Raw genomic sequence first — 26,086 nt, 5'->3', positions numbered from 1 at the left:
GCAGATGGTGGTTCCAGGCTCAATTCCCCGTTCTGGGCCTTTCTTACTGTCCTCTCCAACTAGGCCTTTGGGGGGAGGGGGCATTAAAGGAGGCCCTTTCCTGTCAGATTGTGAAGATTTCCCAGGGATCATCTCTCTCTCCTCTTCCTGGCCACCTCCTCCCTTTAGCCCTGCCCTGCCTACAACCACCCTAGGGTTATTAAGGATGATATTTTAAGTAGTTGTTCATAATCATCCCCTTGTTTCTTTAATCTTCGACTTCAAAGCTTTTCCAGCCCTCAACCTGCCTCCTGTCCAGATGGGGGAAGTTGAGGCAGAAGGGAACAGATACATGGGATTTGGTCAAGATGTCAAGATGCAGGGATTCGAGGCTCTCCCCACAGTTCCCAATTTTAGGCATTGCTGGGGAGGCAGAAGAGGCCCAAAGGCCTGAAGAAAAAGAAGGGTTAGAAATGAGAGCCCAGTCCAGACCCCAATCCAGTTCCTCCCTTGGCCCCAGAGTTCAATTCCCATCTTAACCCAGTGCTGACCCCATGCTTCTCACCACCTTAGGTTGGGGCCCTAATACTACTTGCAACCCTAATCCCAATACCTCTCTCTCATCCCACTCTCACCTGGCGCAACCTTCAAGACCAGCACTAACTCACACCCTACCCTTACACCTTTCCTGACTCCTGCTCCTTCCAGACAGGACCACTCCCTGAGCCAGCTCATGGCAGACACTCCCATTCTTTACCACAAGGGCTTGATGCCCCAGGCCTGACCTAAGACAGCCAAGGGTCTGGGACTCTGACCTGGCCATAATTTCTGGGGAAGGGAGGAAGGAAAAGATCAGACATCAGTGGGATGGAAGGAGTTAGATGTGGCTTGGCTGTGGCTCGGTGCTAGAGGGGAAACCCGAGCAGGATCAAAGTGCCTAGGGCTAGGTAGGACAAAGAAAGGGACAGATGGACATCCAGCCAAGGGTCTGAGAGTTCACCCCCTCTAAAGTGCATTGGGAACTGTCTTTAATAAAGCATTTGGCAATTCCCCACAGAGCTGGGTGGGGCTCTATCTGTTGGAGGTAATTACTCTAATGAGCTTCCCTCTGGAGAGGCTTGCCCCAGCCAGGCCCCAGCCAGGTCCCAGCTCCTCCCTGCCCTGCCTGACTGCATTTCGATCTCCTACCCCTCCAAACCCACCTGAAAGCCTCACCTAGCCCGATGTCAGAAGCCCTCCAAACCCACCTAAAGCCCTCACCTAGCCAGATGTCAGAAGCCCTACCTCATTTCCTGCTTCTCCAGCCCTCACTATGTTTCTGCCCTTCCCCACCCCTATACCCCATCCCTAGTCTACCTACAAAAGTGTAGTGCTTGAAAACCCTGTCTCTGGAGCCAGATAGACAGGTTCTAGTCCCGCACTAGCTGTGTGACCTTGGTCAAGTAACACCCCTTCTCAGAGCTGATTGTTGTCATCGATAAGATGAGGACTCATTTATGTAGCAAACATTTATTGAGCTCCCTTTGTAACATGCCAGCAATTTCCATGGACTCGTTCAATCCTCTCAACAACTCCTTGTGGCAGTGCTGTTCTCTTTTGCCAAATGAACTCCTCACCCAGCTGTGAGCCTTGGGGCCATCCTCAGGGAGACCGTGTATGTCCAGTGCCTGGCATATAGGAAGCCCTTAAAAAGGGGCAACTGTTATTCTCAGGGAAGGGGAGAGCCCACCTGAAACGGGAGCCCTGCTTCTGCCCACTCTGCCCATAAGCTGCCATCAGCCCCTCTTCCCGTCTCATAGCACAGTAGACCCAAAAATCAGGAGGGAGACAGGCGAATCTCTGCTTGCCCACCTTGCTTCCTTGCCTCACTCCATCCTCATTTCAGCCCCTGCCCCCACTTCCCACCCCTCCCTCCTTCCCTCCAGGGCTCCTGTCAGTGGAAAAGATGAGGTGCTGGCCATAGGGAACTGAATCGCTGCTACTTATTTTCCTCCAACCCCAGGAAGTGCAGGGACTTGCTCTCCCCTTTCTCTCCTTGAACAAGATGGAATCCTGTGCTTGGATCTCATCTCCATGCCTTCCAAGTGAGATTAGAGTCCTTCGGGGGTTATGTAGCCTCGAAAGAATTTGCTACAGAGCGTGACAATCTTGATTTAAATCCCAGTCCTGATACTTATAGGCTATGTAACATCAGCCAAGGTTTTTAAGTTCCCTGAGCCTCAGTTTCCTCATATGTCTGATGGGGAAAATAGTATCAGCTACCTCCATAGAATCATAGCTGCCTCAGAGATTAAATGTGATAATACTCAGAACTCATTGCCTGGCACATAGTGGCTCCACAATACTTTTTTTTCTACTGACTTTTCTAGAACTCATCTCTGTCTTCTTTTTTCTTTCTTTCTTTCTTTTTTTCTTAAAGATTTTATTTATCTATTTGAGAGAGAAAGAGAACACAAGCTGGGTGAGAGGGAGAGGGAGAAGCAGACTCCTTGCTGAGCAGGGAGCCCCATGCAGGGCTCAATCCCAGGACCCTAAGATCATGACCCAAGCTAAAGGCAGACGTTCCACCGACTGAGCCATCCAGGCGCCCTCATCTCATCTTCTGAGATGGGTGTGTGAGTGTTGGGGCTTCAGAGAGTCTGGAGTTGGGGAAAGGGGTCAAGGAGCTGAGCTGCTCTGGGGCGGGGCAAGTGCCAGCCCCAAACCAGCTGCTAGGGGTGGGTGCTGTGTGCCTGGGACTCTGGGAGTGCTCAGGTTTCTCTCACCATTCCTGATGCTGCCCAGGGCTCGTTAAGGCTGCCCTGGTCTGGTGTGCCAGGCTTGGGGTGGGGTGGGGGGGTGGTGCACGCAGAGGGGAGAAGCCCTGATGGGACAGACCAGGAAGGAGAGGTGGTCAGACTGCCCCTCGGACTGTCAGTCCCTTGCTTCTCTCTCCCTTTCTTGCTCTCTTTCTGTCGTTCTTCCCTCGTCTCTAGCTCTGTGTCCAGCTTTTCAGCAGAGTCTCTTTTTTTCTCTCTCATTTCACTCTCTTCATCTCTCTGTTGTTCACTATCCTTTTCTTTCTCAGTATCTATTTCTTTTTTCTCAATCACTTACTCCTGCTTCTGTCATTCTTTCCTATTCTCTCTCATTCGCTTTTGTCTGTCTGTCTGTCTGTCTCTCCTCTCCCCCTATCCCATCCCAACTCTGAGGTGGCAGAGGAGGGAACCCACACAGGGTTTACAGACCCCCAGCTGCCCAAGGGCTAAAGCCAAGCATCCTGCCATTTCCTTCGACCCTCAGCCATCTAAACCCAAGCTCCCAGCAGCCTTGACCTCAGGTACCCTGGCCACCCACCCTGGCAGAAGAGACAGACCCCTCCAGACCTTTCTGGACCAGCTCCCTGCCCCCAGCTGTGCCTGAGCCCTCCCCACCCCCTCCCTCTCGCCTCTGATTCCCTAATCCCTGCTCCCCCGCCCTCCCCTCTGCCCCACTTTTCCAGGACTCTGATTGGCTGATTCTACTGACTAGACTGGGGGGAGGGGGCTGGCAAGAGAGGGGGCAGGGGGCAGAACCAAGGGAAGGGGACGCTCTCAGGCCCAGGCCCCTGGGGGGCCAGGGCCAGGCCACTGCCTGGGGGCAGCAGTCACCAGAAACTGAAGGTATGCAAAGGGGTAGTCTCTATGGAGGGAGCAAGAAAGGATCCCGGGGTACCCTCTGCCCCAGTAAGGTCAAGGGAGGACGGGGCCAAGCTTGCAGCCTCCTAGCGTTGCCTTTGTTCCTGGGAACCCCTGTTGTTGGCAGGGGGTTGCTAGAGCAGTAAAGGGCAGCCAGAATTCCCTGGCTGGTGGACTGCGAGGTCGCAAAAAGGGAGCTGGGCTAGTGGAAACCCAGAGGGGTCCTGAGGGCCTTTGGAGCCTGGCAAGTTTCCTCCCATGGCTCTGGGGGGAGGAGAAAAAGGTTTCCAGGGTGGGTGGGTAGTGGAGTGGCTAGCCTGGACTTTCATTTCCCCTTGGGGTCAGACCCAGGCATTCCCCTCCCAGAGGCCAGGCTGGCGGTTCCTCCTGCCAAAAGCTGGAGCTGAACACTCACAGTAAGACAAAGGGGCCTGGGGGAAGACAGGAAGGTTGGGGGAGTGGTGCTCTGAGAATGGCCCAGGCAGTCCACCTTGCAGAGCAAATGCCACCCACCTATTACCGACCCCCAGAGATGTCCACGATTAACCAGGATTTCTGACCGGCACCAATCACAGCTCTTTGGGCAGCCTGACTCAGTAGCCCTCCTCCAAATCTATGCCTCAGTATTCCCCTCTGGGCAGTGGGATGAATCACCCACCTGACTCTGTCCTCCCTGGGGTGAGACTTAGCCTTTGGGATTCCTTGGGGGAAAACTAAACCAGAAGAAGGGAGTGACCGGAGCCATGGGGCTCCCGAGTCCTGCTGATCTAGCAGAGAAGGTCCACAGAGAAGGTCTGTGCTCTTCCTGGGTCTGTAAGATGCCTAAAGGTCTTGGGGGAGGGAGGGAGGCTGGAGAAGGGGGAAGTGAAAACCACCCAGAAGGGAAGGACTGGTCTGCACCCTCCCCTGGGCCCACAGGGCACTGTGCTCCATTGCTCCGGAGACAGCAAGCAGGGGAAGTGTGTATACACCACGGGGGTCACACTTCTGATTGTGGGGGCCCCAGCTGGGGAGTGGGACTGACGGGTTTGGGCGGGGCTCCCAAGCTTCAATCTTCCTGCCCCACGTAATGCTTTCTCTGCCCTTCAGGCAGCCTGAGCCGGGCAGGGCCCCTCCCTCTGCTTCGGCAGCCCCCCATCATGCAGCCCCCACTGGACCTCAAGCAGATCCTGCCCTTCCCACTGGAGCCGGCCCCCACCCTGGGCCTCTTCAGCAACTACAACACTGTGAGTAGCAGCCTGCCTGCCTGCCTACCCTACCCTCCCCCTGGCTCCTTCTTTCCCTCCGACTCACCCCTGCCCTCTTCTCTTGTATCTAATTCCTTATCTCCTCTTAGGACCCTGTCTCCCTGACTTTTACAAGCATTGTTGGCTATTTGGTATACTACTAACAACAATAACAACGATAGCTAATATTTGCTGAGGCCTCGCTCTGAGCCAGATCCTGTGCTACGTGTTTTATATGAATCCTCTCATTGAGTCCAACATCTAGAGGAGAAATGAGACCTAGAGAGGAAACTGTGACTCCAGAGAGGTGGAAGAGGGGACAGATGCTAAACCCAGAAGGATGGAACAAGCCTGCCTGTTTGTAAATTCTAGCTCTCTCGCATCCACAGCTGGATGGGGAGGGTCAATGGGCTAGGGTTTAGAGGGCTAGCAAAGTTGTCTAGATTGAATACAGTATGAAATAGGGAGCCATCATCCATTCCTGAGGAGGAAAGTGACTTGATAAGAGCAGCATTTGGGCAAGGTGGTGGGACAGCTGGTTGAAAGGGAGCAGAGATAGAGGAGCAAAGCCAGGCCTATGGGGAAGCCTGGAAGTCCAGACTGGGCCAGTGGTAGGGACATGTGAGTGTATAGGAAGGGCAGCGGCAAGGTGTTTCCAAGGAAATATTCCTAGGCCGTGGTGACCAACTGGTATTTGGGGGTTCGGGGAAAAGGGAGAGGATGAGTAAAGACTGACTCCAGGACTCAAACCTCTGTGACTGGAAGTCATCTTGACAGGGGCAGGGGTTTGGAGGAGGAAGCTGGTCCAGGGTGGGCTATTGAGCTCACTTTAGGACATGGTGAGCTGGTGTACAAGTGGGATGCTGAGCCGGAAATGTCCAGCAGACAGTTGGAATTTGGGTCCTGGCGAGTGGGCTCGAGCTAAAGGTTTGGGGGAAGTCAGTTTTATTCAGCTCAGATAACCCATCATCAAACCATATTCAGCTACAAACGTTGACTGAGTTTCGACGACACACCAGGCACTGTAGTAGGTGTTTCTATACCTGATCGCACTTCATCTTCACCACAACTCAACAAAGTAGACATTAGGATTCCTGTTTCACATACAACAAGGCAGAAACTAAAGCTCAGAAGGGTTTAGTAATTTACCACAGTTGACATGGTATGTGCCAAAGGTATGATTCAACTCCATAGGGAAGCTGTTGTTTTATCGCTGTTTCACAGATGAGGAAATTGAGTTCTGACTATAAGCAAGGCACTGTTCTAGATACAATGGAGACATGAGGGGAAAAATGACAAGGTCCAATCTTGAAAGACCTTATATTCAGGGGAGAAATATCGACATCTATGCAGTGATCTGTAACACAAAATAGAGCAAGAGTTCCAAATATTGTGACAGAGACACTGACAATGGTTCAAGTGAACAAAAAAAATTTTGAGCACCTACTAGGTGCTGGGCACCATACCTGGTGTCATGGGTACAGGACTGTCTGTGCCCTTGGGGAGTTCATGCTCAGTAGGAATGATAACAAGTGAACAGCTACCCTGTAGTATGAAAAGAGCTGTGTCAGAGGCATTTAGCTTGTATGGGAGCCCAAGCGGGGTGTCAGGAAAGACTTGCTGAATGAGGCAGTGCCTAAGGGACCAACCAGAGCTGAACAGGAGAAAGAGAACAGAGGAAAAGAGATTGAACCCGGAGGTGACATATGATTTGGGCTTTGAAGAATTATTAGCAGGATTTTAAAAGGGACCTTAGAGAACATTCCAGACTGAAGCAAACAGCATGAACAAGGGCTAGAAAAGAGCACTTGAAGAAGGGCAATCGATTCAGTTTGGCTGGACCAGAAGAGGTTGAGAATATTTCCTTCCACCCCATACCCTCCCACTCCCACCCCCGTCCCTCACCCCCAAACCCCCACCCCCTGGTCTACAGACCTTATTTACATTTACCCTTAGGTCTCCAATGTCATTTCCCCCATTTTATTAGATGAGGAAACACAGACCAGAGAGGTTAAGTGACTTGCCCAAGGTCACAAAGCTAGTCAATTCGCATGGATAGTTCAGGCTTTCTGACTCCCACAGGGCTCAGGCCCCACTGCCTCTAGCAGGGACTAGCTATTTAAAGCCATGAGTGCTGATAAGCTCGGAGAGTGCAGCAGAGCGTTGAGCAGCACCAACTTTGGCATCTGGCCGGCAGGATTTGAATTGACATTCCAAAAGTACTGGCTGTGTGACCTTAGGCAAATTGCTTCACCACTCTGAACCTGGATTTTACCAGCTGTAAAAACTAGATAGTAATAGTATCAACACACAAGGCTGTTGGGAGAATTGTATCACATAATCGTAATGCCCGGCCCAAAGTAAGTGTTCCATATTAGCCATTAGGATTAGTAGGTTATTGCTATTATTTTCATTTAAGAGAGGATAAGAGAGAGAAAGGTAGTATGGCCAAGGCCTCAGCCTTTTGGAACAAGTAGAATTAGGCAGCAGGAACAGGAGGAGGCTCCAGCAAAGGAAATAGAAGAGCCACTGGAGGGGGTGGGGATGCAACCTGGTTCCTGTAGAGTTGGAGAAGCCAAGGGAGAGAGTGTGGCGGGCTGCATCAATAGTGTCAAATTCTGCAGGGAAATGAGGACTGCAGAAAAGCTGCAGACAGCCCGTTGGCAATACTGTGCAGCAGTTAAGTACATGGCTTTGGAGTCAGGCAGCCCAGCTTTAAATTCAAATCCCAGTTCAGCCACTTACTAGCTTATGACCTTGGGCAAATTATTTAACCTCTCTAAACCTCAGTTCCCTCATCTTTAAAATGAAGATAATGATAGTACTTATTCTGAATACTGGTTGTGAAGATTAAATTAGATAATCCATGCAAAGAACTCAGTACAGAGGCTGGTACATTGCAAGGGCTCAATCAACATTAGCTGGTGATGGTGGTGGGGTGGCCATGGTTTTATTATTCATTGCAGAGTCTCCCCCTCCCTGGACTAAGACCTACAGATCTCTCTCCTACTAGGGCAGTTCCTACCTCTTAGACCCCTTGCCACATTACGCTTTCCTCTGCCCTTGGATGTCCCTCATTGTCCCCCATTGTCTACCTCCAGCCCCTCCGCTTCACTCTTCTCTCTGTCCTAGGTGGAATGGGAGAGGGTGAGATCCAGAGATGAGAGAGGGGGAAACCTAGGACCTGTCCAGAGAGGATGAGCAGGTGTCTGGGGGAGTGAGTTGCTCTGCCCTCCTGTCCCTCAGCCACCAGTGCTGCCCCTACTCGACCACCAGAGGGCAGCAAGTGCACGAAACATAAGCTCTTTGGGAACCTGGTTGTCCAGCAGGTGGCGGGCGACGGGACGAGGTGGGAAGAGGTTAGGGACGATGTCCCCAGTCTGAGGTCGTTTCTGCTCTGGACGCCCCCGAGCTCCACCGTTCAGAGGAGTCGCTGAGAGCGCAGTGCCTGACACCTAGGTACCTGGACTCAATTTCCCCTCCTTAGTAGAAGTGACGTGTAAAAAGGACAAAGGGGTAGTGCTTAGAGGGAAGAGGAGAAGGGTCGTTTGGGGACCTGGAAGAGAGGTTGTTAGCAAAGGAGCGAGGGTCAGGGCGGAGGGGATGGAAGAAAGGAGAAACGTCCGAGCTAGAGAAACAGAGTCGTCCATAGGATTGGTGGGTCCAGTGGGGACACTGGACCCAGGAAGAGTCCTCAGTGGAGGAAGCTGAGGTCACCTGGTCAATACACGATCGCAGGGCCGAGCGGCCCCTCGCCAGGGCAAGGTCTACCCTGGAACGTGTATCTGGATACGGACACCCCCTTCTCTCCTCTTTTCACCCCAGCCCCGCTTCATCCCTCGCTGGCTCACTAGCCCCTCCCCCGTCCGTGGCCCGCCCTCGGCCCCGCCTCCGGGGCGGGCTCCGGTCCCGGCCGGCACCGCCTCCCCTTCTCCGGCCCGGCCGGCCGCACAGCCCCGAGCCACCCGGGCAACGAGCGCTGCGTCCCCGGCCTGCCAGGCCCGGCCAGGCTCGGGTGCCCCGCCCGGGTCCGCTGCCCCGGGCCATGGAGTCGCGGCCCCCAGGGTCCCGCAGGGTAAGCCACCCGGCCCCTCCTCTCTCCCTGACTCCCGACGCTGCCGCAGCGCCCCCCCCCCCAACCCCATCCCCGCCCGCCCCTGGCGGGCGGGCTACCTCTCCTTTCGCTTGGTCCTCGGGTTATCTGGCCCATCCCCCATAGCTGGCGCGGTCCCAACCAATCTCTGGATCCCAGCTGGCACCCCCAGACTGTTGCCACCATACTGGATACCCCCACCTCTGCTTCTCAGATCCTTGGAGTCCCCCAGATCTTCAGACTTCCCATCAGGTCTTACATGTACCCTCAAATTACCACGCCGCTTAGAGCCCTCTTATCCCATCCCGGCATCTCTCCCCTTCCCACCATCCCTCCCCCACCAGCTTCCACCTGCTCTTTAGACACCCCCTAGCTCTCTCTCTTTCCTATTTCAATTCTTCCAATCCCTCAATTCTTCCCATCCCTGAGATTCCACCCTCATTCCCTTTTCACCTTTATGGGGGGGAGGGGAGAGGATGGGGAAGTGGGGTGGTCAAACAAGGGGCAGCGGTTTCCATCAGATAAAGGGCAATGGAAGGAAATATAATCGTGCCCCCCTCCTCGTGTTCCTGATCTGGTTTCCTCCCTTCCCTCCCCCTTGCCCTTCCTGATTCATTTTGCCCCAGCTTCAGGGAGCCATTCCCCTTCATGTGTGCTGTTGGAGGGCAGGTGGGAAAGGAATGTTTTTGTGGACCTTTCCAGGCAGTGTCTAGGCCAAAATCCCAAGGAAGGGGCTCTGGAGGGGAATGGGCTGTGGGAGATGCTGGCCCCTACCCCTCCCCAGAGAGCCGTCATCTAGGTCACCAGGGCCTCTTGACCTTGGTCTGGAGCGGCACTTCAGTGGCTCACATTCCACCTGCGCAGGGATTGGGCCCAGGAGCCCTCACCTTCAGCCTGGTGTTTCCTCAGTGCCTGGAGGAGAGGGTAGGAAGGAGCCACCGCCCTGGGTTGGTGCCCTCTTCCCCACCCACCCCCATCCCTAGCTGTTGTTTATGGACTTAAACCTGAGGAAGGGTGTGTGCAAAAGAAAAGGCTCTCAGCCTGGGAGGAAGGACCCAAGGGGGGCAGAGACCATTCTTCCAGGATGGTTGTTGGGACAGTCAGCCCACAGGTCAGCTTCAGGGCACTCTGGGGAGCAGGCTGGGGCAGAGACAGAACTGGGGCCTCTACTGTCCCCTCTCCATCCCACTTCTCTCCCTACTGCTGTCATCGACTTAGGTTTCCTGGCCCAGATTGGGTTTCTGTTTGGGCTGAATTCCATTCCCCACCCAGCTTGTGAGGAAGCCCAGGGGCTGAGGAGAACCCTGGGGCAGGGGGCTGGTGGGGGGCAGGGGGTGTCTCTGGGTAGGGAGGACTGACGCCTGGGGACTGGGAGCTGAGAGCAGTCGTCTCTCTCCCCTTTCTGATTAAAGCCTGTCTCCAACTTGGTCTGTCTTTCTTTCTGCCAAACACATCATACATTCACACAGATAAACACACAGCTGAAGATTACACAACCTGACCATTCATGGCGTCGGCAAAGCCCCCGACACAGAAATGTTGATACATAAATGATGTACACACAGCACATGACACTCCTTCACACTCCACCCATGCACAGATTGATCACAGCCTGCCTAGACACACACAGTCACACCCATTCTTCCCTTGTTTGGCTTTTCTTTGAATAGGACCTGGGTTTCCAGGAGGTGAAAAGTGAGCTACTGCAAGGGGCTGCTTCCAGCCAAGGACAGACCAAGTGATGGGACACTTATCAGTCAGACCATTCATCTGAACTTGGTCATGGCTCCTGCCTCTACTACTACTAAATCAGGCAGCCCATATCACAGGGATCTAAAGCCCCCTTCCTGACATTACCCCCAACCAGCCAGTGAGGCTACTGGGGAGAGCCAGGATGTAGGGACTTTTCAGATTCCAACCACCTTCTTCCCCCTGCCTCATGTTTCTGTCTCTCACCAGTGTCTTATGGGAACCATGAAGACCTGGGAACAGGGAAGGGGCTCAGCTGAGGAGCTAAGGAACCCCAAGTCCCAGCCACTATTTTTCACTTGATTCTGCCACCTAGAAGACAAAACTTCAACTCTAATTTCATTCCATCCTTAGGAGAGGTCCCAGCCATCACTCAATCCTCAGTCTCGGCTACATTCCAGTCTCGCCTCTCCCTGGCTGCCTAGGGGCCAAAAGGGAGGAGGACTGTGCAGGGAGGCAGTTTTCATGCCTCTAGGCCCCTGGCTTCATCCCCTGATAGCTGAAGGCCTCAGAGAGAAACTCCCATCCTCTCCCCTCCTCCTGTGAACTCTTGGCAGGAGACTGCAAAGACATCTGCTGACCCAGGGTGGGGGCAGAGACGGTTCCCAATCACGCCCAGTCCCACAGCCCTGCCCCAGAGAAGGAGTTCAGAAGATCTCTCCGCTGCCTCAGGCCAGCCCAGCTTCTTAGTCCCCCCCCCGACTAATTCCCCTTATTTGCTACAGCCACGTGTTCTCACCGGAGTTCTTTTACTCCCTTTAGACCTGCTGCCTTAAAGAGGTCTAGGAAGTGTTTTAGGGCAACCCAGGACCTGATGGGAAGCTGGGAATATCTGTCTCCTGGGACTAAAAGCTTGCCTTGGTAGACATCTCGCACCAGAGTGGGGCCAAAGGAGTTCAAAGGCCTCAGCTGAAAGCCCTAGGATCTGGGGTGCTTTGGGACTTCCCATCAGTTGAGCTTCTGGTGGATTCGCCTAGCTAGAGGCCAAAAAGAGAGCTGGATCATCGTGGTGTGATGAACTGAGACAGCAGTCCATGTTCGAGTACCAGCTCTGCTGTTAACTCGTCATATGACCTTGGGCAAACCACTTCTATTTTCTGTCAGATGGGAGCAAGGGGCCAGTTGATCCCTCAGGTCCCTTCCGGTGTGGTGAAGATTGGGCTGGGAGGGAATCAGGGGACTGAGGCTCAGAGCCCTCAGGCCAACTGAGAGCTAGAGAGGAGGTTCTGGGGATTTTGGTTCAACCCAGCTGCTACCAATGTGGGGGATAATGGACATAAGCTTGTGCTGGGGTTCCTGGCTCACCCCAGCCTGCCTCCACAGATGGACCCTGTGCAGAAGGCTGTACTCTCCCACACTTTTGGGGGACCCTTACTCAAGACCAAGCGGCCCATCATTTCCTGTAACGTCTGTCAGATCCGCTTCAATTCTCAGGTAAGAAGCGTAACTGCTCAAGGGGGTGGGGCAGCAATAGCCAGGGGATGTCAGGGGAGGAACAAAGAATGGGGATACTGCAGGAGGGACAAGGGTGGATGGAAGGCACTTGAGAGGGACAAGAGTTGGCTGTATATTTCAACATGAAGTAGGCCAGTCCTCTATGGTTGACCTCTCCCTCCCTTGGCAACTGAGGCTTCCCTGGTTCAGAACTTCTTAGAACACAGGTAGCCATCCTGTCTGCATGGGAGAGTGGCCTCTGGCGCGCTAGTCCTTGGGCACTGGGCTGAGTTAGGACACTGAGTCCCCTGCAGAACCTGTGCCTCCATGGCCTCTGCTAAACTCCTCCCCTCACCCGCCCACTTCACTCTAACCTCCCAGCTTCCTCCTCTCTCTACCTTTTCCCATGTCAGACTTTCCCATGGAGAGAAGCCACCCAAAATGCAGAACCTAGGTGTCAGGCCTTCCAGCGGTCCTCCCTCTGAGGCTCCCCTGGGACTTCTGTGTGGGTCTAGAGGGGACTTTGTGGGGTACAAGTTCTGAGAGCTTTTGGAGAAAAACAGCAGAGCCTCATTCTGCTGAGTAGGGGGAAATAAAGCACGTTCTGTTTCTCTACCCAGTCCACACACACACACACACACACACACCCCATGATGCCAGGCTCCACACATCACTGCCCCACCCCTGGGCTGCCAATTTTCTTGATTCATCCACACTTTTTATTTCTACTCTGTCCCTGTCTGGGTGACCTTGGGGCTCCAGGACTGTATGTTCTTAGCAGGAAGTGCACATAGGAGTCAGGGTAGAGCCAGGACCAACTCCACTTTAGGTCTTTCCTTTACCTTAGTCCCAGGCATCCCCTCTCCCAACCCTGGCTCCACTCACTGGTGGAGGGCAGAGAACTAGAGGGGCAGGGGGCCAATAGTAGGCAGCCTTCCCCTCTTTTGCCCTCCCTTTCCCTCCCCCACCAAGTGGCTCTGTTTTGACAGCTGTCTCTACTGCTGTCTCTATCTCTAGAGCTGGGCTTGGGGCCAGGGTCCTCCAGGGTGTCCACAGAGGCTTCAGGAAAAATGAGAACCAGGGGGAAGTAGTCAGGAGAGAGCACAGAGCTCAGGGCTCTTTGGGACTCCCAGCCTGAGTATAGAAGCAGTGAAGGCTGCCTCCCGGGACCAGGAGACACAGGCAAAGAGGGCCAGGGGGCCAAGAGATTGCTGACCAGCTGGCTGGATTGCTAGGACCGTCCCATTTAGGATTCTATTATAGGTTGGGGTAACCCCTCCTCACCCAGAACTAGGTGAGAAGCTGGAGTCAGCCGCCAGGCCCTGGGTGTGGTGGTAGGGTGGAGCCTGGGCTAGGTAAGGATCCAGGTTTCCACCTACTCAAGCTTGAGAAGCTAGTCTGAGCCCCAGGAATAACCAGCCCTCCTTGGCATGGGGCTTTACATCTCACTGGTACAGTGAGAGAGTCACTGCAGCCTGCTGAGACCACCCCAGGACCTGAAGGAGCTCTGTGGGGAGAATGGTCAGATGAAAGGTGACCTCAGATTCCATTTTCTTCCTTCATCCCTAAAGAGCCAGGCGGAGGCACACTATAAAGGTAATCGCCACGCCCGAAGAGTCAAAGGCATCGAGGCTGCCAAGACCCGAGGCAGGGAGCCTGGCGTCCGGGAACCTGGAGACCCAGCTCCCCCTGGCAGCACCCCCCCAAACGGGGATGGTGTAGCCCCCCGTCCAGGTGTGTCTGAATCCTGCTCACCCTACCCTCCCCCCGCATTGTTCAACCAACCTTGTCTCTGTTCTTTCCCCACTTCCTAGAATTCTCTGCTTTCATCTCCCTCTTCCTCAGCCCCTACCCCACCCTGACCCAAGGTGAGTCCTAGAGCCAAGCACAGTGATACAGAATTTCCATCCTGTCACCCTCACTCCTGCCCTAGCTCCTCTTGACAAGAGTCCCCACTGTCTGTCCTCCCCACCACCCAGTGACTCAGAGGGGCTAGGGTGAGGCCACCTGGCAAACTTCCTCAAGAAAAAAGGAACCATCAAATCCAGGGAGAGGCTCCTTCATCTTGGGGAGAGGGGCAGGGAGGAATCAGGACACCTCAGGGCCTGCCTGGGGGTACTGAGAGCTCAGGAAACTCAGGCCACTCCCTAGATGATCTTGGTTGATCTTTTGACTTCACTGGGCCAGTCTTCTTTCCTGGGAGTGAGACTTTAAGATGTTTGAGGTCTTTTCCAGGTTTACAAAAAGCAGCTCTGAGATTCTTTCTCCCTCATGGCTGGTGGCCATCTTCAATCATACTCCCAGCCAAGAAATTGGAAGGAAGGAATATCAAGACAGGAAGATATGAGCCACCCGCATCCTGGGATTACCACATCAGATATCAGTCATGACCAACTCCAGAGAGACTGAAGAGCCCCATTTCCTCTTATCCTTGCCTGTCCTTTCTGCCCCACCCTAAGCAGAATGAAAACCAGGCATCTGCTTCACCAGCTTGGGAACCAGGACCCCACTCTCAACACACACACATGCACACACAGACACACACACACACACACATCCTGCAGAGAGGCACAGACAGGGCAGGCAGGTGAGCTGAGTTTTAACTGTGCTCTGGCTGCTTAGTCTGATCATTTTTTAACTTGGCAGCATCTGCAAAATGGGAATGATGATGATCATGGTAGTGGTAGCTGACATTTCCTGAACATCATTGTTCTAGGTGCTTTATGTATACTACCTCACTGAATTAGTTCTGATGGTATATCTCGAAGGAGATCATGATACCTGTCCTACTTTTGTAAACCATGAAGCCCTGTCCAGATTGAGATGTGGGTGTGCTATCTGGATTGATGTGGGGTAACAGATGACAGAAATGAGCAAGAGAAATAAAGGGAAAGCTCGCAGGATGGACAAGCAAATGCACACCTACGGGGGTCAGAAGGCCCCTTCCCACAGGTGCCCCACTCCCACTGCCAGCCTCCCCACGACCCGGAAACTGGATCAGCCGCTGGAGCAAGAATGGGAGTGCTAGAGTTTCCCCTGTACAGAGGCCAGAACCCAGCGCTGAGGGCTGGGGCCTGTGCATCTTTAATCAAGCCATGAATTATAGAGCAGCCTGCATCCCTGTTCCCTCTCCGGTTCTGCTGTTTCTATTTCCTTTTGCCATGTCTGTAACTGTTTCTCCCGACCTCTCCTCATGCTGCCTCTGCCCCTTCCTAGAGCTCTTTGGCATGCCTCCCTGGGGACTGGGCAGGACTCTGGGAAGGGGCTGGTCAGGCAGGAAGCCCAGGCCAACTGGTAGGCCATTGAGGCCTGAATCCTTGTTCCATGCCTCTCCCCATGGCTAGGCCAGGTGCCAGCTTCACCCTGAAGAGGGGGCCAGTGGGGCCAGACCCCTCAACCATTCACAGCTTCTGGAGAATGAGCCAGGCTTCCGAGCCTCACACCCAGCCTGCAGCAGCTAAACCACATTTGGCTCTGGCCCAGGGCATGAGAGCATGCATGTTGTCACAGGGTGGGGACTCCTGGGCACTTGCCCTCCAGGAAATGGGGGTGGGTTTCCTCCACATAAAGAATCTTCTCCAAAAACCATCTGGGGTGACCCCTATGTTTCTCCCCTAACAACAGTTTCCATGGAGAATGGACTGGGTCCAGCTCCAGGATCCCCCGAGAAACAGCCTGGCTCCCCATCCCCTCCCAGCATTCCGGAGACTGGTCAGGGTACAACCAAGGGTGAAGGGGGGACTCCAGCCCCAGCTTCCCTGCCTGGGGGCAGCAAGGAAGAAGAGGAAAAGGCCAAGCGGCTGCTCTACTGTGCTCTGTGCAAGGTGGCAGTGAACTCCCTGTCCCAGCTTGAGGCTCATAACAAAGGTATGGACTCTCCTTCCACCCCTAGTCCCCTGTCCTCAGCCCCCTCCTGCTCCCTACCTCCTAATTCCCCTGGTTTCCAACATCCTGGACCCTCTAAGACTTACCAGTCTATCTCCCTCCCAAATAATCTCCCTACCTCCTTAGTCACTGACTTTCTTGGTTCCCCCTCCACCTGACTTCTTTACCTGTGACTCTACCCTGATCCACCTTGTGTTGGGGGGGGGAAAGGGGCTGGGGAAAACCCCACAGTTGATGCTCCCCTATCTTTTAATTGGGAATGTGTTTGTCATCTAGTAGGCTTGGAAACTTTTTCCTCCACCCCTTACCTTCTGCCCTCTGTGGGCTCCAGGTACTAAGCACAAGACAATTCTGGAGGCCCGAAGTGGCCTGGGCCCCATCAAAGCTTACCCTCGTCTGGGGCCTCCCACTCCTGGGGAACCAGAGGCCCCTGCCCAGGACCGAACCTTCCACTGTGAGATCTGCAATGTCAAGGTCAACTCGGAGGTCCAACTGAAACAGGTGGGTCCAAGGCCTTTCCCAGGAACTCTAGGGAGCTCTACTCACTAAGTGGGGAAGAGAACAGGGAGCTTGGGTGAGGGCGCTTCTCTCACGGTCTGTCCTTGGTGCCACAGAAAGGGCGGAGCCAGGTGTTTGGGGTGTGCCAACCAGCTGGTCGGTTGCTCCTTGCCCGGTGGCTCACAGCCCCCTATCCTCTCAAACCCACAGCACATTTCCAGCCGGCGGCACCGAGATGGCGTGGCCGGGAAGCCCAACCCGCTGCTGAGCCGTCACAAGAAGCCTAGGGGCGCCGGGGAGCTGGCGGTGAGGCCTGGGCGCCGGAGAATTCGGCCGTTATGGGGGGGACCGGAACTAGGGGGAGAAGGCGACGCGGGCGGGCCCGGGGAGAGGTGGTGTTTGCGAGCCGCAGCATGAATTCTCTCTTTCCCCGCCCCTCTCCCCCCTGCAGGGCACGCTGACTTTCTCCAAGGAGCTGCCCAAGTCCCTGGCCGGTGGCCTGCTCCCCAGCCCCCTGGCGGTGGCTGCGGTGATGGCAGCGGCAGCAGGCTCCCCGCTGTCCCTGCGCCCGGCCCCAGCCGCACCTCTTCTCCAGGGACCGCCCATCACCCACCCCTTGCTCCACCCGGCCCCCGGGCCCATCCGAACTGCGCACGGACCCATCCTTTTCTCCCCCTACTGACCTGAACCCCAAACCCCCTCCCATTCAAACCCCCCCCACCTCCAGCCGGGACCCAGGCTTCCAGGCTCCAAGCCTGCCCCTACTCCCGGCACTCCCTGAATGATCTCTCTCCTTCCCCCCCACCCCGAGGTACGGGGTTCCAGGAAAGGGGAGGGGTAGCGGGGGAGGGGGGCTTCAGAAGGGGGGGAACACCCCAGATCTCAGGGAACCCCGCCCCCTGCCCTTCCCTCTCCCCTAGAAAAGGGGGGGCCGTCTCACCCCCGAGCCCCCTTGGAGACACCCCCCCTCCCAAAAGCCATGTCCATTCAGCCCTTCCCCCCCAAACCTAGCACAAAACGGGGTTCACAAGCCATGGTCGGAGTCCGGGGGGGCAGAAATGGATTTTCCTGGCAATAAGCGGACTCTGGGACTCCGGCCCCCTGCCCCCAAACTGAAGCGCTTCCGTGAACACCCCCATCCTCCGCAGGGGGAGGGGAGCGGGCGGGATCCTGGGTCCCTCAAAAGCACTTTGGTTTTACCGCCTGCAACCTCACTGTGCCCGCCCCGCACCATGCCCCAGCCCCAGGTCTACCTGGGCCCATCGTAGGGGGCAGCACTTGGGGGCATCTCTGGCACTTGGGTGGGACCAAGTAGATGCCCCTACAGACCCTTCCCTCACCTTCTTCCTCCCCAGTCTGGATTCCATTCTTTTCACCAGCACCCATCGCCCAAGGGGTACCGAGGGGGGCAAGGGGTGTCCAGTCCAAGCCCACCCCCGCCTCGCCTTCCGCAAAACTGTGAGCAAAAAGCAATAGACGCCTCGCCCCCGCCCCTCCCCTTTCCGCAGGATTCGCTGAGTCTGTAGCCTCCCCCGTCCCCGCTCCTAGACCTCATGGCTGTCCCTACCACCAAACACCTCCAACTGCACAACTCGGGCGGGGGCGTGACCTCCCTCCCCTCTCTGTGGTTTCCGTGTCGTCAGCCCTTACAGCAGCCGACCGGGAGGGGACGGGCCCCCACTGGCCTTCCCGTCCCCATCAACTCTTTATGCTTGACGATGTAGCAACCCCGGCCCCCCACCCACGTCTTCCCTTTTCCCTCTCCCCGACAATAAAGTCTGGATTCGTTGCCCTGCGTCCCCCAGACTCAGACTCTCAATCTTGGCTCCCTGGTATGGGAGCTATTCCGACGGGAGATGGATCTGTAGGGTGAAAAGGGGGCCAGGAGGATGGGGACGGAGAGACGGCGGTGGGAGAAGGCAAGATCCGAGGCTTGTGGAAAGTTAGCAGAGGATCCCAGTCCCACTTACCCCCGCTCCCGCCCAGCCCAAATGTAAACTTGGCCCTGGGGAATCATTCCGACTCCAAGTCTCGGGTTGTAGCCGCGGCTGTTGAGAATTCTCCACAATTCCACCAGGCGGCGCCAACGACGTGGAAAAAGAGTCCCCCTCTAAGACGCTCCCTTGGTGTGTCTCGCGATTCTGGGAAACAGGTCTAGATCCAGTCTCAGACAAAGGAAAGAATCCAGGCTTTTGTGCCTCTCTCTGCTGGGAAACCCACGCCAGCAACACGCAAGGAATGGAAAAAAGTCGGGGCAGGGACTAGGAATCTGAACTCTAGGCACTGCTGGGCCTCATAAATAGTGACCTTGAGTTAGTCCTTCCCCTCTTTGGATCTCAGTTTCCCCACATGCAAAATGAGCAGATTTAGGTCTCTTAAAAGTTCATTGAGACTTCATGTTCCAAGACTAAAGAACTGGGACTGTGCCATTTACAGATATGCAGATATATTAGAATACCTCTTTTGGTCCCCTAAATGGTCTGTGGGACAGAGAAGCACACTCTGTTCAGCTGCCTCCCACATGATGTGGGGGAGGGGGCTCCTCATTATCTCCAGAATTCAGTTCAACCATACACTCCCAAGAGTCCCAAGGGGACTCTGTGACCCCTTCTCTCTAGCCCTGCTGGGTGGCAAGTCAAACAAAAAAGGCCAGACCAGAACCCAGCATCTCCCCAGGGGTCCCCCTGAATTACATCCCCTTTGCTCACTTCCCCCTCTCCACCCACTTCCCAGTTTTTCAGAGGAAAGAGGGGAGGGAAGGTGAGATGATGATTGTTAAAGAGGAAGAGGAGGGAAATAGAGGCCTCCTGGGTTTGTCAATTATGAAGTTGGGGGTAGGAGTTCACTGTAGGCTTAGAAATGGAACCCAACAAGGAGTTTGAAAGTGTTTGGATTTTGTTTTCTGTTTTTTCAGATTTAGCTCAAAAAAAAAAAAAATGCAGAGACTACAGATCCAGAATTCTGAGGGGCAAGAGTGGCCCTCTGGGGGAGAAGGTAGTGAAAAGCGGGGGCAGGGTCACATGTGGGGATAGAGACAGCAGCTGGAAGAAACTGAAGTGAGAGGGGCTGGGCTACATACCTCCAACCTTAAAACTGAATTCGTGATTTACCCCATTCTCTAAGCCTGCTGCTCTGACCATTCCCTCCCTGTCTTACTGATGGAGAATACCACCATCTACCAGGAAAACTGGGAGTCACCCTCGTCTTCCCTCTCCCTAACTCTTCATCCAATGCATCGGTAGATAAATCCTATTTGACCTCTTAATGACCCATGCATCCTGATCGTTGCTCTCTATTCCCACAACCACTGCCCTAACCAGGACTGGCTACATAGTTTGGGGGCCCAGTGCAAATGAAAAAGCAGGGTCACTTGTTCAAAATGGATCTTAAGACAATGTGGAGTATTAAACCAATCCCAGCCCCATGTAAGTGCAGGGCCCTGTGTGATTACACATATGCCACGAAGCCACTCCTGGCCCCGGCTCAGGCCTGGAATCACTCTCATCTGGACTGGTGCCTCTTTACTGGTCTCTCTCACTACTACTACTACTACTACTACTACTACTGGTTCTTCTTTTAAGATTTTATTTATTTGTCAGGGAGAGAGAGAGAGCACGAGCAGGGGGAGTGGCAGGCAGAGGAAGAAGCAGGTTTCCCGCTGAGCAAGAAGCCAGATGCAGGACCAACCCTGGGACCCTGGGATCATTACCCAAGAGGAAAGCATATACGCTTAACCAACTGAGCCACCGGAGTGTCCCAGGTCTCTCTCACTTCGAGCCTGCATACTTTCACTTCTTACTTGAGTGCACTTGCTACTTGAGTGCAAATCCTCCCGTGGCCTTCAGGATAAAACCGCAGCTCCTTAGCATGATGCACAAGGACTCTCTCCATCACTGCCCTCCTCATTTCTCCAGAATCTTCTCTGTTGCTCCCTATTTCCCAGTCTTTGTTCACCTCTATCTACCTCTGTGACTCCATGCATTCTGTTTCCTTTGCCTAGAATGTCCTTCTTCTTACTTCCTCCCAAAAGAATCCTGTTCATCACTCAAAACCCAGCTCAGGTATCTCCCTGTAAACTCTTTCCTGACCTCTTCCTTAGCAGTCTCATTCCTTTTCTCCAAGCCCCTGATACACTGTACAGTAAGGGTCGGCAAACTTTTTCTTAAATGGCCAGATGGTAACTATTTGAGATTGTGTTGGCCAAGAGGCAAAACTAAGGGATGGCACTATGTAGGTATTTATATAACCATTTAAAAATGGAAAAAAACCTTCTTGGCTCATGGCCCATACAAAAACAGATGGGCAAGGGGTGGGGGTGCCTGGCAACTCTTGATCTGAGGGGTTGTTAGCTGAAGCCCCATGTTGGGTGTAGAGCTTATTTTAAAAAACAAAACAAAACAAAACTGGTGGCAGCCCGAAATTTGGTCCATAAGCCAAAGTTTGATAACCCTTACTTTAGAGAATCAATTAAACATTTACATATTTACATACCTTATATTTACATATCTGTGTCCCCTGCTAGACTATATGCATATCTTCTTGTATCCCCAGTGTCTAGCTCAGAGTCCAGTGCATAGTAGGAACGAAACATGTGTTAGTTGAGTGAAGAATGAATGAATGAATGAATGAACGAACGAATGAACGAACAGTGGGCTGTGCCCCTGTGTGGAGTGAAGCCAGAATCCTGGATGCTTCTTTTCCCACTTTTCTTCATCTGGCTCCTTTTATCAGATGTGCTAGGGTACCACATGGGACCCTGCCCACCATCCTCCTCCCCAGTATGAACCACCTCTGAGTCCCAGAGAGCAGAAAGGCAGTGCTCCTTCCTAACAAACTCAAGGCTGCTAGGGTGTCCAGAGCTGTTCATGAAACTTGGTTTTCGCCTAGAGAAGTGGCCCGGATATTCTGATGGTCTATCTCCATGTCTGGACAATTCTTGGCAATGAACTTAGAGGTCCTGCTATGCAAAGAGGGGAAGGAAACAGAACTTATGTCTTTAGGAAGGAGTGAAACAGCTTTGGTGTAAGTAGCAGGGGATTTTCAACAGAGAGGCCCAGATTGCGCTAGCCAAAGCCAAGGGAGGTAAGGAAGGAAGTGGCTGAAGTTGGGTAACTGGGGAATTTCTTATTCATTCAGTCTAGTATAAAACCATGTCTTGAAGCCTGACTGCCCACCAGAAAAGACTGCCCTTCGAGTGAGTTGGACTTCTTTCCACTGGAGTGAGAATTGAAGGCAGGGAGACTCAGGCGAGTACTTTCTGTGGTGGGTGTCCGTTTACTTTCTCTGTCTCCTCATCTCCCAGGTGAGAAAAATAGAAAAACAAAACAAAATAAAAAACCTGACGCCTGTGTGTGTGTAGCAGACAAGGGCAGGGGAAACTGTAGTAGTACCTTGAATATAGAGAGGGACTCCTGGGTGGTCTTAGGGGAAAGGAAAAAGATTAGAAAGTCAGAGGGTGTTAGGGTTACTGAGAATATCTGGATGGATATTGAAGAGACCTGGAGTTTGGTGTGGACAGATGCAGAGAGATATTTAGATAAGAATTTGGGGAAATTAGAGAGAATCTTTGAGAATGGGAAAGGACTAAGAGAGCCTAAGGAGAAGGTTGGGAATCTCAGGAGGGTTGAGGATACAGAGGCCTGGCAATGGCTCAAGAGGCTGGTGAGTGTCCAAAACAGTTCAGGTGTCCAGCGGCCCATAGCTATTCAAGAGCTCTAAGTCCAAAGCGAGGTGCTGACTCCTTCTTCCCCTTACTCCTTCCGCCTCTTTAGCCTCCATCATGCAGAACAGTTCCGCCACCAAGTTCTCCTGCTACCATGCATCTGTACTGGGCTATCGTTATGTTGCAGTTAGCTGGGGGGTGGTGGTAGCTGTGACAGGCACCGTGGGCAACGTGCTCACCCTGCTGGCCTTGGCCATCCAGCCCAAGCTCCGGACCCGCTTCAACCTGCTCATCGCCAACCTCACGGTGGCCGATTTGTTGTACTGCACCCTTCTCCAGCCCTTCTCTGTGGACACCTACCTCCACCTGCAGTGGCGCACTGGCGACACCTTCTGCAGGGTCTTTGGGTTTCTCCTCTTTGCATCCAATGCTGTCTCCATCCTCACCCTCTGCCTTATCGCCCTGGCACGCTACCTCCTTATTGCCCACCCTATGCTCTTTCCCCAAGTTTTCAGTGCCAAGGGGATGCTGCTAGCGCTGGTGAGCACCTGGGTAGTGGGCGTGGCCAGCTTTGCCCCTCTCTGGTCCATCTATACCTTGGTGCCTGTAGTCTGCACCTGCAGTTTTGACCGCATAAAAGGCCGGCCCTACACCACCATCCTCATGGGCATCTATTTTGTGCTGGGGCTCAGCAGTGTTGGCATCTTCTACTGCCTCATCCACCGCCAGGTGAAGCGAGCAGCACAGGCGCTGGACCAGTACAAGCAGTCGAGTGTCCACTCCAGCCATGTGGCTGGGACGGAGGCTATACCCAGTCATTTCCAGGAGCTGGACAGCAGGCTGGCATCAGAAAAGCCCAGTGAGGGGATTTCATCTGAGCCAGTCAGTTCCACCACCACTCAGACCATGGAATGGGACTCATCAGAAGTGGGGAACCAGCACGGGAGGGAGGTAGCTAAGCAGATGGCAGAGAAAAGCCATCCAGAAGCACCAGCCAAGACCAGGCCAACTAAAAGAGCCCAAAGAACTCAGGACTCTCCATCAGAATTTGGGAAGGTTACTCGGATGTGTTTTGCTGTGTTCCTCTGCTTTGCCCTGAGCTACATCCCCTTCTTGCTGCTCAACATCCTGGATGCCAAAGCCCACGCTCCTCCAGTTGTCCACATGCTCGCTGCCAATCTCACCTGGCTCAATGGTTGCATCAACCCCGTGCTCTATGCAGCCATGAACCGTCAGTTCCGACAAGCCTATGGCTCCCTCCTAAAACGAGGGCCCCAGAGCTTCCATAGGCTCTGCTCCATTAGAAACTTGTCCCCAGTCACCAGAATCCAAGACTGACTCCTCCAGAACTAAAGTGGCCAGCTGGTAGGGAGTGGATGAAAGTAAGACCTGTGGGCATTTTCACAGACAATTTTCCTCGCACCCCCAAACTAGGCTTCTCCATCCCTTGATGAATGCTTCATCTCTAGGCTGCGCAAGGTGCATTATAATTAATAAATGAATTCTATTCTTTTAATGCTCAGTTGTGGTCTTTGAGGGGAATAGGCCAGGATTGGTTGCAGCTGGAACCTAATCGTTGAGAGTTTGGGGGGACCTAGGTCCCAGTAGAGTTAGGAAGCAGTAGGCCTAGGACACAGCCTTCAACAGAGGGATTTCCAGGTATAAAACTTGAGTTGGTTTAAGAGGGCACACCCCTGTGTTTTTGTTTAACTTGCCAGAAATGGCCCCTGCCCCTAACTACTGCTGCCAGGACCCACCTCCCCCCCCATCCCTGCAAACAGGTTTATTCAGCTCAGAATAGTCTTGTAATCCAGCTTTGATAGCCACTCCAGTGAGTTGAGCCCCCTGGCCCTTGCCCTATCCAAAGAGAATGGTTGTAGAAGAGGACTCCTTGCTCTGTGGAAATGAACTGAGCTAAGCTGAAGCAATGGGCAGATAGGAAGGGGTCCCAGCTACCCTAATAATCACACTGGTCAGAGCTAAATCAGCTGATGTCCTGAGCCCTCACTTCCCCAGACTTGCTCTTGCCATCCTGGGTTATGAGAACAGAACAGAGACTCTAGTTAAGAGAGTTCGGGGGTCCATCTGAGGGGAGACCATACCATGCCCTTCCTCTAGCATGACCAAAATCCTGTCACCCCTGCCAGGCACACGTGTGAACTTAAAAGAGAGTACCTGTGGCCACTAGGTGACGCTGGTTCTCTGCGTTTCCTTTTTGGCGTCCCTGTTGAGGACGGAAGGTGTCAGAGGGACTGTGAGCCCACAAACCACCTCCCACCCAGCCAGCAACAGTGATGACCCCGAGATCTGCACCTTCTCTCTTTTCCCCAAAGCTTAGGGCGGGAAGTAACGAATTAGACATTTCTTATTCATGAGATATTTATTGTATTTAGTTGCGGTTAGGGGGAGCAGGGTGGGCACTGTGCAGGCATTGGAATGTGACAGTGATGTTGACAGTGATGCTGCTCTGGCCACATGCTGTCCCCTCCCTCCTCCTGAGTCCATGGTGTGAGGGAAACAAAGTGAAGACCAGAGAGATTCAGACAAGGACTAAAACAACCAGAGTCAGGGTGGACAGATCAATGTCCTCACCTTCAACACACTTCCAAGCCCCAGGAATCCTGTGTCCTAATCCAAAACATGTATTTCTGAGAGCTCTTCTTCCACAAAAATCACAGCAGCCTAAACTGAGTCAAGCTCAGACTGCTGAGGCAGGGGTGCAGACAGGAGGGGTGAACAGCAGGACCAATAAAGAACAATAGCCACAGTGTAGAGACAAGGGTTCCAGTCAAGGCTTTCCAATGATTAGCTCTGTGAATCTGAGCAGCATCCTGGACCATCTGGGCCTCAGGTTTTATCTTGTGTATAAAGTTCGGGGTGGGGAATCATCTTACCCTGTGCCCGGTACTGTCCGAAACTCTGCAAATATATCATTTCATGTAATTCTTATAAAATTTACCATGAAGCATTTATTATAATCTCATTCTTACCAATGAAAAAAATTGAAGCACAAAGAGGTTAAGCAATTTGTCCAAAGTGGAAGAACTATAAAGTGGTATGACCATGATTTGTGGGTAGTAGAGTCGCACTTCAACCCACATGTCTAACCACTACAGGACAGCTGTCTTTCTAAAACTAGAATCAAGTTAACAGATAATCCCTTAAAAGTCCTTCCTGCTCAGCCCTTCTTACATTCTGAAACTTGACAATTCTCTGAAGGGCTGTAAAAGGGTTCACTTTTCATGTTCCTTGAAGGCAATTCAAAAGTTTTGGCAAGTAGAAAGCAGCAGCAATAAAGACTGAAGTTAGACCTAAGGAGGGACTTCCCAAGTTTCGGTCGCTGGAAAAAATGACTCACGGGACACAGGAGGAAACTCTGGAGCCTGAGACCAGAGGGGCCAGTTCTTAGCAAGAAAACAACCCTCTCCCCCCTTCACCCTCCACGGCCCACGCACACACACCCGCCTCTAATTTTGATTTAAAAAAAAAAAAAAAAAACTAGGAAAAAGGGGCGGAAGAAAAGCAAGGTTCTCTCTCAGGCTTTCTCTCTCCTGTGGGAGTGCATGGCGCGTCTGTGTCCACGCACGAGGTCCCTTCACGGTGCGGCGCTCACGCGTGTCTCGGGGAAGTGTCTGTATTTGGGGGCCCTCGTGAGTGTGAGTGTCTGTCTCTTTGTCTCTTTATCTCTGTCAGTCTCCCGCGCGAGCCCGAGCTCTATCGCTGACTTTCTGACGCTATCTCTCACAGCTTCTCTTTGTCTCTCTCCATCTGTCCGTCTCTCCTGTAGGCTGTCTTCATCTCTTGTACCTCTGTTATCGCCTTTTTTCTCCTAAACTCCACTCTCCCTCCTCCCCACCCCGCTCTCCCCGCGCCCCCTCCCCAGTCCCCCGCCCCGGCAGTTCTT

At 53.4% G+C, this 26,086-nt stretch overlaps 2 protein-coding genes across 2 annotated transcripts; both read left to right on the top strand.

Annotated features, from left to right (window-relative positions):
* The first annotated feature begins 3,549 nt into the window (after nucleotides 1-3,549).
* On the top strand, nucleotides 3,550-18,323 carry ZNF385A (zinc finger protein 385A). The gene is made up of 8 exons (XM_080811606.1): nucleotides 3,550-3,620; nucleotides 4,725-4,861; nucleotides 12,027-12,137; nucleotides 13,709-13,871; nucleotides 15,762-16,004; nucleotides 16,354-16,523; nucleotides 16,731-16,826; nucleotides 16,972-18,323. Exons 2-8 carry the CDS (start codon nucleotides 4,775-4,777, stop codon nucleotides 17,200-17,202), a joined length of 1,101 nt encoding a protein of 366 aa, XP_080667732.1. The 5' UTR covers nucleotides 3,550-3,620; nucleotides 4,725-4,774; the 3' UTR covers nucleotides 17,203-18,323.
* Nucleotides 18,324-22,299: 3,976 nt separating this feature from the next.
* GPR84 (G protein-coupled receptor 84) lies at nucleotides 22,300-23,520 on the top strand (the record flags this gene model as incomplete). Its single annotated transcript, XM_080810265.1, has 1 exon — nucleotides 22,300-23,520. One exon carries the CDS (start codon nucleotides 22,300-22,302, stop codon nucleotides 23,518-23,520), a length of 1,221 nt encoding a protein of 406 aa, XP_080666391.1.
* Between the last annotated feature and the right edge of the window lie 2,566 nt (nucleotides 23,521-26,086).

The sequence above is a fragment of the Martes martes genome (assembly GCF_963455335.1).
Source record: "Martes martes genome assembly, chromosome: 8".
Classification (NCBI taxonomy): Eukaryota; Metazoa; Chordata; class Mammalia; order Carnivora; family Mustelidae; genus Martes; species Martes martes.
Note: the sequence above shows the minus strand (reverse complement) of the source record. Positions and strands in the feature narration are given on the sequence as shown.